Source organism: Wasmannia auropunctata, unplaced genomic scaffold, assembly GCF_000956235.1.
Source record: "Wasmannia auropunctata unplaced genomic scaffold, wasmannia.A_1.0 LD335214.1, whole genome shotgun sequence".
In the NCBI taxonomy this organism is placed as follows: domain Eukaryota; kingdom Metazoa; phylum Arthropoda; class Insecta; order Hymenoptera; family Formicidae; genus Wasmannia; species Wasmannia auropunctata.
This window is the reverse complement of record NW_012027676.1, coordinates 915,409-927,217: the sequence shown is the minus strand read 5'-3', so window position 1 is coordinate 927,217 and position 11,809 is coordinate 915,409. Positions and strand designations below refer to the sequence as shown.

At 33.4% G+C, this 11,809-nt stretch overlaps 2 protein-coding genes across 2 annotated transcripts in view; one reads left to right on the top strand and one right to left on the bottom strand.

Annotated features, from left to right (window-relative positions):
- LOC105457514 (lysine-specific demethylase 4C-like) overlaps positions 1-8,626 on the top strand; it is an 18,664-nt gene extending 10,038 nt beyond the window's left edge. The window contains exon 11 of the mRNA XM_011702218.1: positions 8,603-8,626. Within this exon, the coding sequence (XP_011700520.1) occupies positions 8,603-8,611 (9 nt within the window). The 3' untranslated portion in view covers positions 8,612-8,626. The remainder of the gene's footprint in view (positions 1-8,602) is intronic.
- The window catches only part of LOC105457515 (ATP-binding cassette sub-family G member 4), a 17,120-nt gene continuing 6,929 nt past the window's right edge, over positions 1,619-11,809 (bottom strand). The window contains exons 3-9 of the mRNA XM_011702219.1: positions 10,492-10,687; positions 10,092-10,239; positions 8,622-8,861; positions 7,742-7,858; positions 6,396-6,656; positions 3,711-3,967; positions 1,619-3,044 (exon numbers count right to left, since the gene is read on the bottom strand). Coding sequence (XP_011700521.1) covers positions 2,706-3,044; positions 3,711-3,967; positions 6,396-6,656; positions 7,742-7,858; positions 8,622-8,861; positions 10,092-10,239; positions 10,492-10,687 — 1,558 coding nt within the window. The 3' untranslated portion in view covers positions 1,619-2,705. The remainder of the gene's footprint in view (positions 3,045-3,710; positions 3,968-6,395; positions 6,657-7,741; positions 7,859-8,621; positions 8,862-10,091; positions 10,240-10,491; positions 10,688-11,809) is intronic.

The window sequence follows — 11,809 nt, the reverse complement described above, 5'->3', positions numbered from 1 at the left end:
TGAAATACAGCAAAGATAACCTATTATTGCTATTATTATTACATAAAGTTTTTAAGATATAAGTAAACGCAGATACGATATATTGACAAGAAAATAGAAACAATTTTATATTTAGGATATTTTTTGTTCAGCTTATTTTAATTTACAAAAAAAATAGCGTAATGTACATAAAATTTACGTATATAACATAGAGGTACTAAACATGCATTTTCATATTATACCTGCAATATTCTATAGAATAAATTTGATGTAAATTATTTTATCTTCATGTAATCAGCAGATGAAAGATTATATCAAGATTACATCATCGAGTCTTTCATTAATTTTACTTCTAGTCGCTATTTTAATTCAGTTTTAATACTTAAAGTTACAAGAAAGAAAGAGCAAATTAGAAATACAGTATTACCTTCCTTGTAGAAATTACTGTGATGGCAATATCACTTTTGCGTGTGGTACCTATGTTTATGACACTTGTGTAATAAAGTATAACGAACAATAGGAAATATTCTCAAGAATTATTAAATATGCAAGAATAAGACTGCAACTATTGTTGTTATTACTATTGCGATAAGAATAATCTTTCTGTAGACGATGCTTATATTTAAGTTAATGCTCTTCTAGATATAATTAAAGTGAATAAATATATTCGTATCTCCGTATATATTAATCCATTCTGATTAAGTTTAAAATGAAGTATAAAATAGAATATTTGTAAGATTAAGGAAGTAAATTTGTCAGTTTGTTATTAACTGTTCAAATGCTCTTACTGAGAATAAATTCTATTGTAAACTCTAAGAAAGAGATATCATATAATGTGGAAAATAAAAAAATTTTGAAACAAACTATCATTGCACAAGTTGATTCTCACTGACCGGTTTGCGTTGCGCAAATTTCTAATACAAATTGTATCGTTATACATCATTACTCTCTGAGAAAAATATAAAATTAGTCGTGGAAAATTAACTGTGGTCTTGGATAATAATATTTTCATCATGAATTAATGTGACGTTTTAATCAGCTATAATATTTGCTGAAGGATGACAATATTTATTGAGAAAATTGCAATGTATCTGTCTCTAGAATCATATTTTTTTTAACATAGAATGTTATCTAATCTACGATAAATTGATCAATCGATAAGAGATGAAGTTGTGATATTTCAATTTTATTTCCAAACTTTTCTCCATACATAAATGTATAATACTTAACGTATTTCATTTGTAGTTTTCTTCAATTATTGATAACTTCGTAATATTATAAGACTATTCCTTCGTGTTGCTCATATGTTCATTGATGTTGCAAAATGTTTAATATTAAAAAAATCATGTTAGGATTATTAATCGTATGAAAAAGTATGTGCTCGTATATAAATTTGTCAGGTCTACTAACTGGTGAGGTGATGAAATTGTGTCACTTTGGATTATATCGTATTGTATAAGGATTCGGAAAATATGTATTTAAATGTAAAAATAACACAGATGCAGCACGAAATAAAGAAAATGAGAGTAAATGAATTTATTTAACGATTCATAGTACTTTTTTTATAACAAAAAATGAATTTCATATAGGAAATCGGTATAAAAAAAGAACATAGTTTCTCTTAAAAAAAATTCGACAATTAGCAATACAGGTATTTATTTCCGTTTATATATTTTTTTTTATAAAATACGGTCGCATATGTTCTTTCCGAAAAAAAATGTATTTTCTATGATGATAAGGTATTGTGTGCAAATAGAGAGAGTGCAAAATATTTATAAATTAATAAAACCTTTTCGCATATATTTAGATAATTTCACATATCCATAGATAATACTAAAAACGCGAATTAAATAAACATTAAACTAATATATCATATTGTTTAGTACATTTTTTTGGACTTTAAATACAACTATAAACTATAGCGGCGTTCAATGCGCGCTGTGTCATGTATATTTGTCCTTTATCACTCAGGCTTACATATATACAGATATTCAGCTTTATATAAATCTTGTCATTTTTTGACTCCTTGAATACCACCGCTTTTTACGAACGAAATTGCTGACGATCATAGCGTCTTGTCACGATTAATACAAAAAAATAATCCCTACTAGTACTTTAAAGTTTAAATAGACTTCAAGAAGTTCCTGCGACTTGTAACTTTAAAAAATTCGGTAGTCGACGTCTTCTCCGATCTTCGATTATGGAAAACCTTAGAGAACCATACATATAAATGGAGTGTGCATTGCCTTCACTTCGTATGGCGTAAAAGGGTGGCCAAGTGTGTGTGACAAAGAAAGATATACAAGGATACGTTTGTCTTCTGCGCGCAAGTACCAATATCGCAGCAGACTGCTTACTATATGTCGTATGTACTAGCTGTCATAATTTTAAAATAAGTGGCATTTGTTCATACGGTTCCCACTCCATTAAATGCTCCAAGTGCAACACATTCTCGAAATATCGCAGAACATCTCGTATCCAGCGAGATTAAGAGCTAAAGGAATAATGACTTTGTTAATTTCTAACGATTTTCCAATTGTCTCGGAGTTTCCGAATTTTGAAACTCCGAAAGTTTTCAATTTTGGAATCTCTCCCTTAGGATCTCTCTTTGTATCTTCGCGTTTCACGTGGGAAAAGCATGAGAATCAGAATTTCTTATGTCGTTCCTCCAAAGGAACTGTCTGCAATACCATAAATACTGTATTTGATTAGAATCGTATTTTGGTTCATCTTCTGTTAAGCTTGCACCAAAGCGCGCTGGCCGTCAGAAGATGCATCAGCACCCCGATACCGAGGATGAGTACCAGATTATTGACCACGTTTACGTCGTTGATCTCCATCTCGGTGAGAAACTTGATTGGTTTCTTGTAGTGACAGTAGAACTCGTCGCACAGCAAGTCCATCCTGTCATATCCGTACACGGTGTATATCAGACTGTGGAAACCCGCACGAAAATATGATATATGGAACATCCAGCGGAACGCCTGCGGTGTATCGAAGTAACGTATGCAGAACCCGAAGATGGAGAACAGCACCGCGATTATCGGACCAATGAAGACTGCGATCTGCAAAGAATATTACGAAATTCAACGTCCTTCTAACTGCGTTACATCTAAAGTTGAATATCACACAGCATATTCCATCGCAATTCTCAATGGATCCGAACGTATACACAAGATAATATTTATATGTTCATAAATAAATAGACACACGTGAGCATATTGTAAATGTCTATTTTCAACAACACTTGTGTTGTGTTGCATAACGAGTTTTAATTCTTAATTCGTTGACTCAAACTAAATTATTAAGTACTCCAGTATAAATCGCGGTTACTGAAAACAGACAACAAAAAGGATATAATGTGATTCATAATATTTATGGTTCGAAACTTTTGTGAACTTTTGTGAATTTTAAAAAATGTCTCTTTGCTAAGCAATGCGAAGGCACAATCTTTAACAACGTATATATACATATACGCAAGAAAAATAAAACTAATACTGCTAACGTATGTGATTATGAAAATAGAATATAAAAAGAGTTGAAAGATAGAGTCAACATCTTAGAATAATTATTATTCAACAGTATCCGACAAATAGCTGAATTGTTCGGGGAATTGTGACTTGATTAATCTGTATATCCATTGCGTAACTTTAAGTCCAGAACAAACTTATGGATTTACAGTGTCACTTAAGGAGAGAGGCATTCTCTTCAATTCAAGGCAAGAGAGTCACCTTAATCGGCGTGGTAACGCCGATGAAGAAGCCCCATGCTTGCGCCGTCAGGCTGGCGGCTATGCTGACTACCATGAAGAATATTATACGATTTGTTTCAATGGGCTGTCCGGTCAACCAGTAGCTCACCACCAGATACGATGCCGCACACGCCGCCTGGAAGGGTATCTCGACCAGCAATATGCTGATATAATACGGCGCCAGCCGGTACCAGCGATTGAAATGCTCCCTCATAAGAATCCGCATCTCTAGTGGGACTGAAACAAACAGGCGTATAAACTGAAACTGAATACTCATTGAATATATCGAGACAACGATATCCGAAGCAGGAATTCTGACTGAGGAAACTTAGCTTACATCGACTATTGTGATCAACTTGATTGATATAATTAATTTATCGAAAAAAGTACCCGTACTATAATCTTGTTAATCTTTAGATAAAATAATTTTTTGTCGTTTAACACGTGGAAAAAAAAGATTACAGATAAAGAATAATTATAAATTTCGCTTGAAGCATTTTTTAAAATTCTGTCAATTAAATTGAGCATCATCAATTAAATTAATCGAAGTTTGATCGAAGTCGCTTTTAAAAATAAACATGTTAATATATATAATGTGAATTATGAATATACGCATAGAAATAGAAGATACAATAGAACGCATTTACGTATTGTAAACGATAAAATTTTTTTCTCGGAGGAAGAGAGGAAACCGCAGATTTTATAGTCACGACGTGAATAAACGAAATATTTAAGTAAATTACTTGTACGGATCTCGGTTTGATTTTTTATAGTTTCTTTGTAGACAAGTCAATTATTATTCATCCGCTTCGTACAATTAGTTTCATTCATTTTTCTGATACTTGTATTTTTTGCTGACAGAATTACATAAGACATATCACTGTATAGAATAATGTTCAGAGTCACCCGTGCATTGAAACATCCATCATTTCTTCGTGACAATCATCGAGACAATAAATTATCTAATCATATCCATGATAAATTAGTTATATTGTCGACATGCTCAGATATGCATTAAAGTCTAATATGTTACACGTTATTAATCGTTTTTCGGTTTCCTGATTTATTTTTCCTCGCGAGTCTTATTTTCCTCTAAAGCCACAAGATGCACCGAGGCGAGAGCCGCGCGCTTCGGGTGATCGCTCTATGAAATTTAATCACAACGGCTGTGGCAGAGATATATTCGCGTTTCCTTGACCTACATCTCGGAGTAATGACAGCCGAGCGTTCACGAATATTACATACTGCTTGATGCAGCAACAGTGAAGATAATTATCCGTCGGCCAGCGGCACGGCATTTCGAAAGAAAAGTGAGATTGGTGAACGACAGCTGTGAACAAGTATATTGATTGACCGTTTTCAACAGAGCTAGTGAAATTCAATATTACACGCACGTACTCACTGCGTGCGTATATACATATATACATTCATCAAAATTTCGGAAGTCAAATAGGCCCGGAGTGAAATCTGTTCCTACGCGAGATCGCATGAAATCGTAAAATGAAGCTATGAAAGAAACGAGTGAAATCTGGCCTTCAATATCATTTGATCTAGCATGCACGGCGTTGCAGAGGTAACACAAAAAACGAGCACTTTTCACTTGTCGAAGTCAAGCTGTTTGCACGCTGACTAGAAAATTGCCGCAGCAAATGCGCCCGCATTAAATTTACATATGTTCCTTGTGAGAGAATTCGCGATTGTAACACGATGTATGATTTGTCACATTTGATTTAAACAGACGTATTAATTAAAATCTGTCTCGATGATGAAAATTAATACAACAACTTCTGTAGGAAAATCTTGCAAATTATTAACAAAAATCAATATTCGTATAATTGATGCGTCACGCGGTTCTAATGGAAATATTAAATAAAGTTAAATGTAACATTTGTGAAATTTAAAACAATTACATCAAATGCGAGGTTAAAAATGTTGAATGGAAAATATGATCTAGCTATGGATTTTAGTGCGTATATTACAGATGTGTTTAATATAATTGAATTTAGATTCATAGATAAAACACCTTATAATAAATAATTCGAATAGTATCATCAATTAAATTATATAATGTTTCTAAAAATAAAAATTCTAAATGTATCAGAGACGTTAATTGCTTTACTGACTATACGTAGAATATTATAATATCAATATGACTAATAAGGATCTGTCATTGTGATGACTAATACGGCTAACATATCAATAGTATATAATAAAGCACAAGTTGTTATTCTCATCTTTATATTATACATTATTCAGTTTGTCGGAACTGAAAATTTTGTAGAACGAGGAACATGAATTATTTCTTCATCATTATTTTCTGCAGAGTCGTAACAAAATGATTAAATTTGCCATGTGTATAAATTTGCAGAGTCATAACGAAATGATTAAATTTGCATATATATATATATATATATATGAACGACTGATGAATGATTAATAATAATAATATAATATATATACCCCCGCCCCACACACATACACACATATATATTGTTATTGTTATTATTATTATTATTATTATTATTAGTCATTCATTAAAACAAAACAGACAAATTTTTAAACATACTAATTAATATTTTCTCATTGTAACTTATTTGTAACTTGTTACGACTAAATATTTATACTTAAACGGTTTAAAAGGCTTTAGATATGATTAATTACTTACAGGCAAGAGTAACAGCCATTTTTCCGGTATAAACAAGGAGTAGCATCGATCCGTATAGGTAGACATAATTCGCTAAGACATTAGCTCGATAACCGCTTCCCATGTACAGGTACCCAAAGATCACGCCGATTAGCAAGTGACAGAGTAATCGCGCCACCAGTAACGAATAGTCTCTTTTCAAGCTTAACAGTTGTCTCTTGTACAGAAGATAGCATTGCGTCAGGAAACCGGCAGGTGGTGGCGGTTCCTTGATTTTGTCCGCTGAAATAATACGTACAAATCAGCATTAATATTAATGTTGCAGACTAATAAATCTTTAATAAATCTTCTCGCATAATATTTTCGCGGCTCTTCGGTAATTTACTGTCTTGAGTATACAGAAATGTTTTTTAAAACAAAATTGAAAATAAATAAAAAACCAATTAAAATACCGACGTTTTGTAACATATTCATTAGCGAGCAAAGAAAAAGAAAGGAAGCTATAGGAAAAAGTCATTTTACATACAACTTTTTCAGGAAAATTTATATCCTTGTGTCCTTGTGTCTATAAGGAAATCTTATTTAATATGAATAATGTATGAGTTACGTAATTATAACATAATATTTATAGACTATCAAATAGCTTTAAGTTGTTGAATATCCATACCTTTGTAAGAAAAGTACTATACTATAGTATCTATAAAAAGATGGAATATTTGTGTATACACGTAAACATTGCTAGTTTATATACAGAATGTTCTAGATACCTTCTCAATGTTCGAAATAGATTCCCGCTGCGTTTTATAAATAAAAACAAGAAAAAAAACATAGATTCATAAAAACTTTAGAAAAAAAATTATAACAAAAAAATGAAATTATAAGTAGGATACGGTATAATTTTATTGCTGTTCCATTTCAAAATGTCAGCCGTTCTTGTCGACGATTGTCGGATTTATTTTTATCTTCTACTTATTGAACAACATTAATTATTTTTTACAAATAATTCTATACTGACGTAACGTTTACAAAAGAAAATATTTTTCTACTGAACATACCGAAGCATGTAGCGTGCAATGGACTGACTATCTGATGCAACTATTGAACTTCGATCAATAAGATCAATTTCACAGCGCTAAATTATATGTTTCTTTTGTTGTAATTTTTTCATAAAGTTTCTACGAATCTATGAAGCTTCTATTATGTTTCTACGTTTAGATAACTTTTTTTTTACTTTTACTCGAAAAACTGGCGTAATTTGGCCGTTCAAAATCTTGGAACACCTTATATAAATAGTCCGATAAATATTTCATCTTAAGATAGATTTATGGCTAAAATAAAATTCTTAGAAAGAGAGGAAGTGACCTTACTTTCTTCAGGCAGGCTCGTAGTAAGAGCGATCGTCTTCTCGTTCTTCGGTAACGTTTCGGCCGCTGCCACCAGCTTATCGAGCGGAATACCGTATTCGCCGATCGCCACCTCGAGCACTGAAACGAATTTAAGAATTAAAAATCATTATTTCTAGAATCTGTGATTATTCGCTGTTGTGTAGAACGCTTTCGAAGTGAATGTTAAACGCCAACATCCGCCGCGCCACGTATATATCGATGTACTTCAATCAACTTTATTCAAATATCATGTCGACACGTGTTACGAGACGTTGACACGCAATTGTTCATACTTTGATGCTTCGCAAGTAAAGCGCTTACAACAGATCAGATAACGGGACGCTATCACAGAGATCTTTTTCTATAAAAATAATTCTGCATGTGCATGTAACCGTATCTCTTTATAGAAATTTAATTACTGGAAGGGCCAAGTAAATTACTTAATTAGAGTATAGAAAGCACTAACAAGCAGTGCTTTTAATACTCGAAATAAGTAATTATTTGATCTCTTCAGTATTAAATTTGTGTAAGAGTCGGCAATATATCAAAAACTTTCTAGATGAAACTTAACTTTATTCAGGACTTATCGCTTAATTTATTCGAGAGAATTTACTGTATTATTATGCAGTAAATCAATCCGCTCTTGAGTAACATTATGCAATTTAATCAAATCTCTCTTAAATACGATTTCGCGAGCGGTGACCCGCGGTGAAACGCGGCCTTGGTCCGTTTCGGTCGCATTCTGCTAGCTACACATACATAACATTCGCCCGTAATAAATCCTGTAACTTTCAGAAGCGACGAGAGATAGCTCGGACTTAAGATTGCCTTTAATTGTTCCAGTTGTTCTAAGACTACGTACTGAAATCCGCTGGATTGTGATAAGGCGGGCAATGGGCGCCGACGGAGTCCAGGTGCGGCAGCAACGAGCTAACCGGGCCTCTGTATATGCAGTAACCGTTCGCCACCACGTACAGGGAGTCGAACATCTCCAGGAGCAAGGCGCTCGGCTGATGAATCGTGCAGATTACCGTACGCCTTTCTAATTCCGCCAATCGTTTCATAAGAGCGACGCATTGGCTGCACGAAGAGGAATCCAGACCTGAAAGGGTCAATATAATATCCACGTTGTGTCCTAGAAAGCGCTAATACACATTCGTTCTACGGAACGAGTTTCGCAATCGTGCCCCGCACGCAACGCATTAAGAAGCACGGAATTTGAGGGCAATCCCCCTTGATATCTCGCGATTGCATCTTCGCGCGTTATCTTGGGGAGGGCTACACGACTGACGATATGTGCAACAATATTATGCTCCTGCGATGATGCAATCACGACGATAGATCTAAAGTCTATCGTACAGGTGCAGCGTTTATTAAGCAAGCGTAATTGAGACTGGAAATAGAATGAGGTAATCGGAAATACACATCGCGAGAGACAGGTTGTTGCGAGAGCTCTGCCGGCGCGCGGCGTTCGACTATATCACGACGTGGCATGACTACTATAACGTCACACAACCTTTTTTTCTATCGTGCGATCTGCCACGAGTACGATGACGCTTATTGTATAAAATACTAGATTGTCATCGCAATTATTAACTGCATTATTTGCGACATGATAACGTTATTTGCGCCTTCAGCTATTGATATAAATTATAACTTAATAAACAAAGATTTCTAAGTATCTCTCGAGCAGTCGTATCGTTAACTGCATTTGTAACGAGATACAATTTCGTAATCAGTTTAAATTTACATGAGATATTTTAAAGCTAGATGACGCAAATAGCTAATAAAAACTCATAAAAATGGGTAAAAAAAGGTTTAAATAAGCATAAATCCGCATACAATTATTAGTTTGCGGATCAAAATTATATATATATATATATATTATAAAATTATATATATATATATATATATATATATATATATATCGTTAGCTAGCTATTACATGTTTTTTTAGCTTAATCACAATACCATTTAGCAAAAACGTCTATTTACTGAAGTTATTGTACGTTTTCTATCTTCAAAGTACTTAAGTACTCTTTAAATACTGTTGACGTCTCTTTAATTCTTTTTCCGATAATATTATGTATACTTTTATAACGTTCCTTCGTTTCTTAATTCGTATTTTAACTTGTTTTTTACCTATTCAGAAATTTTATTTTCATTTCATCAATTTTTTATTCAGAATTTTTATTTTTAATGATCACGTCGAAGACATTACGTCTCGCGAAATCGCTTAAGAATTAATTAAGATTTCATGTTTTAATTATTCTTTTAAATTCAGAATTTTTTATTATATAATCTTGTGTCAATCTGTATTCATATTACTTACCAGTCGTTGGTTCGTCGAGGAATAATACTGAAGGATTAGTTAGGAGTTCGAAGGCGATGTCGAGCCGTTTTTTCTGCCCTCCCGACAATTTTCCGCATAACGTGTCATAACAATGGCTTAGTCCTAGCATCTCCAACAGTTCTAAAACCTGTACACAATCGAGCGCAAAGTAGAATAAGAAGGGGTGCGGCAGGCAACGTATAATCCATAAATCGTGTCGTGAGGAAAATGAGGAGGAAAATCGAGAAATTGATGATAAATAGTCGGATCTTTCTCAAGTTCTCTTTCGAAACTGACGAACACGAGGCATCCTTCGTATATATATTTTTTAAAGAAAGGTCAGACCGCGGGGAGGAAAATTTACGACGCGACAATTAAAGTGTAAACGACTGTCACAAACCTGAGCGTGCTTGTAGGCCGAGCTGATTGTGTAACCGAGCTTCAAATGTGCGGCTAAAGTCATGGCCTCTCCCACGGTGATGTACATTCTTATAATGGAGTCCTGCTGTATGTAACACGAGGTCCTCTTCCATCGTTCGCTCTGCGGCGCTCGAATCTTACCGTTGATCCGAACTTCACCGCTCACACCTGACACCCTATTGCCATCGTTATATTTGTATTATATATGCGAACAATTACAATTGTTGGAAAAAAAAATTCCAAAAAAATTCCACGCGATCTTCCAGCGATAAAAAACTGTTGAAAGATACACGCGAGATAGTTGCAATGTGAAAGGGTATAAAATTTTCATATCGGTGCGGCCGTTTTGCCTTCAAAAAGTACGATGTAACATTGAAGTCTCGTAACATTACTGACTATTTATGTAATTTTAACAATATCTTTTTATGTAATTTTAACAATATCTATCATACACTGACATAGTTGATATCGGTTTAATATCATGCAGTACATTTAAAATGGAAGCGGAGAGTGAAGGTCAGTTATAAGTAACATGAATAATATGGTAGTGTGCAATACGCATGCGCCGATCTGAAGATGAAATATACATAGATAATCGGCTATTAAACACTTAAGCGTATTGCGGAATAGTTTTTTAACAAGTTTAAATTTTAATATGTCGAGGTATGCAAGCCAAACAGTAATTATCGTCAGAAGAAAAACGATCTGTTCTTTTCCACTCAGCATAGCTAAAGACATTTAATGTAATCTTCACTGCACACTTTGATCAATGTAACTGAATTAATATTTAATGTTAAAATTCGAAATGTTAATTAATTGACGTTAAATTCATATCCTTTTAACTCGAAATCCGCGGCATAAATGTAAAAATTTTTTCTTACATTAAGGCGAGACCGTGTCATAAGAAGTAAACTAATATTGCGAAATTCATATTTTCTCGTGACGTTCTGATAAAGTACGTGAAGTATCTTTTCATTTTTTTAATGCCCTTATCTTATTGTTAGTACTTTCCTACATGGAAAAGATCGATAATAACAAGATCGATAATAGATTTTCTGCAACATCATATTGTTAAAATATGTATGTAATTTATATTTTATGTAATATACAATATTTGTAAGAAAAAGGGAAAAAAACTTTAATGTACGAATATATAAAATATACGATTTAATGGAGATTATTGTTAATGTTACTCATGTAAGATACATGTCCAGATACGGATGCAAAAATAATATTCCAAAAAAAAAGCAACACGATCGCGACATAATTGTAAGTACTATAAATAATTCTCTTCCGTA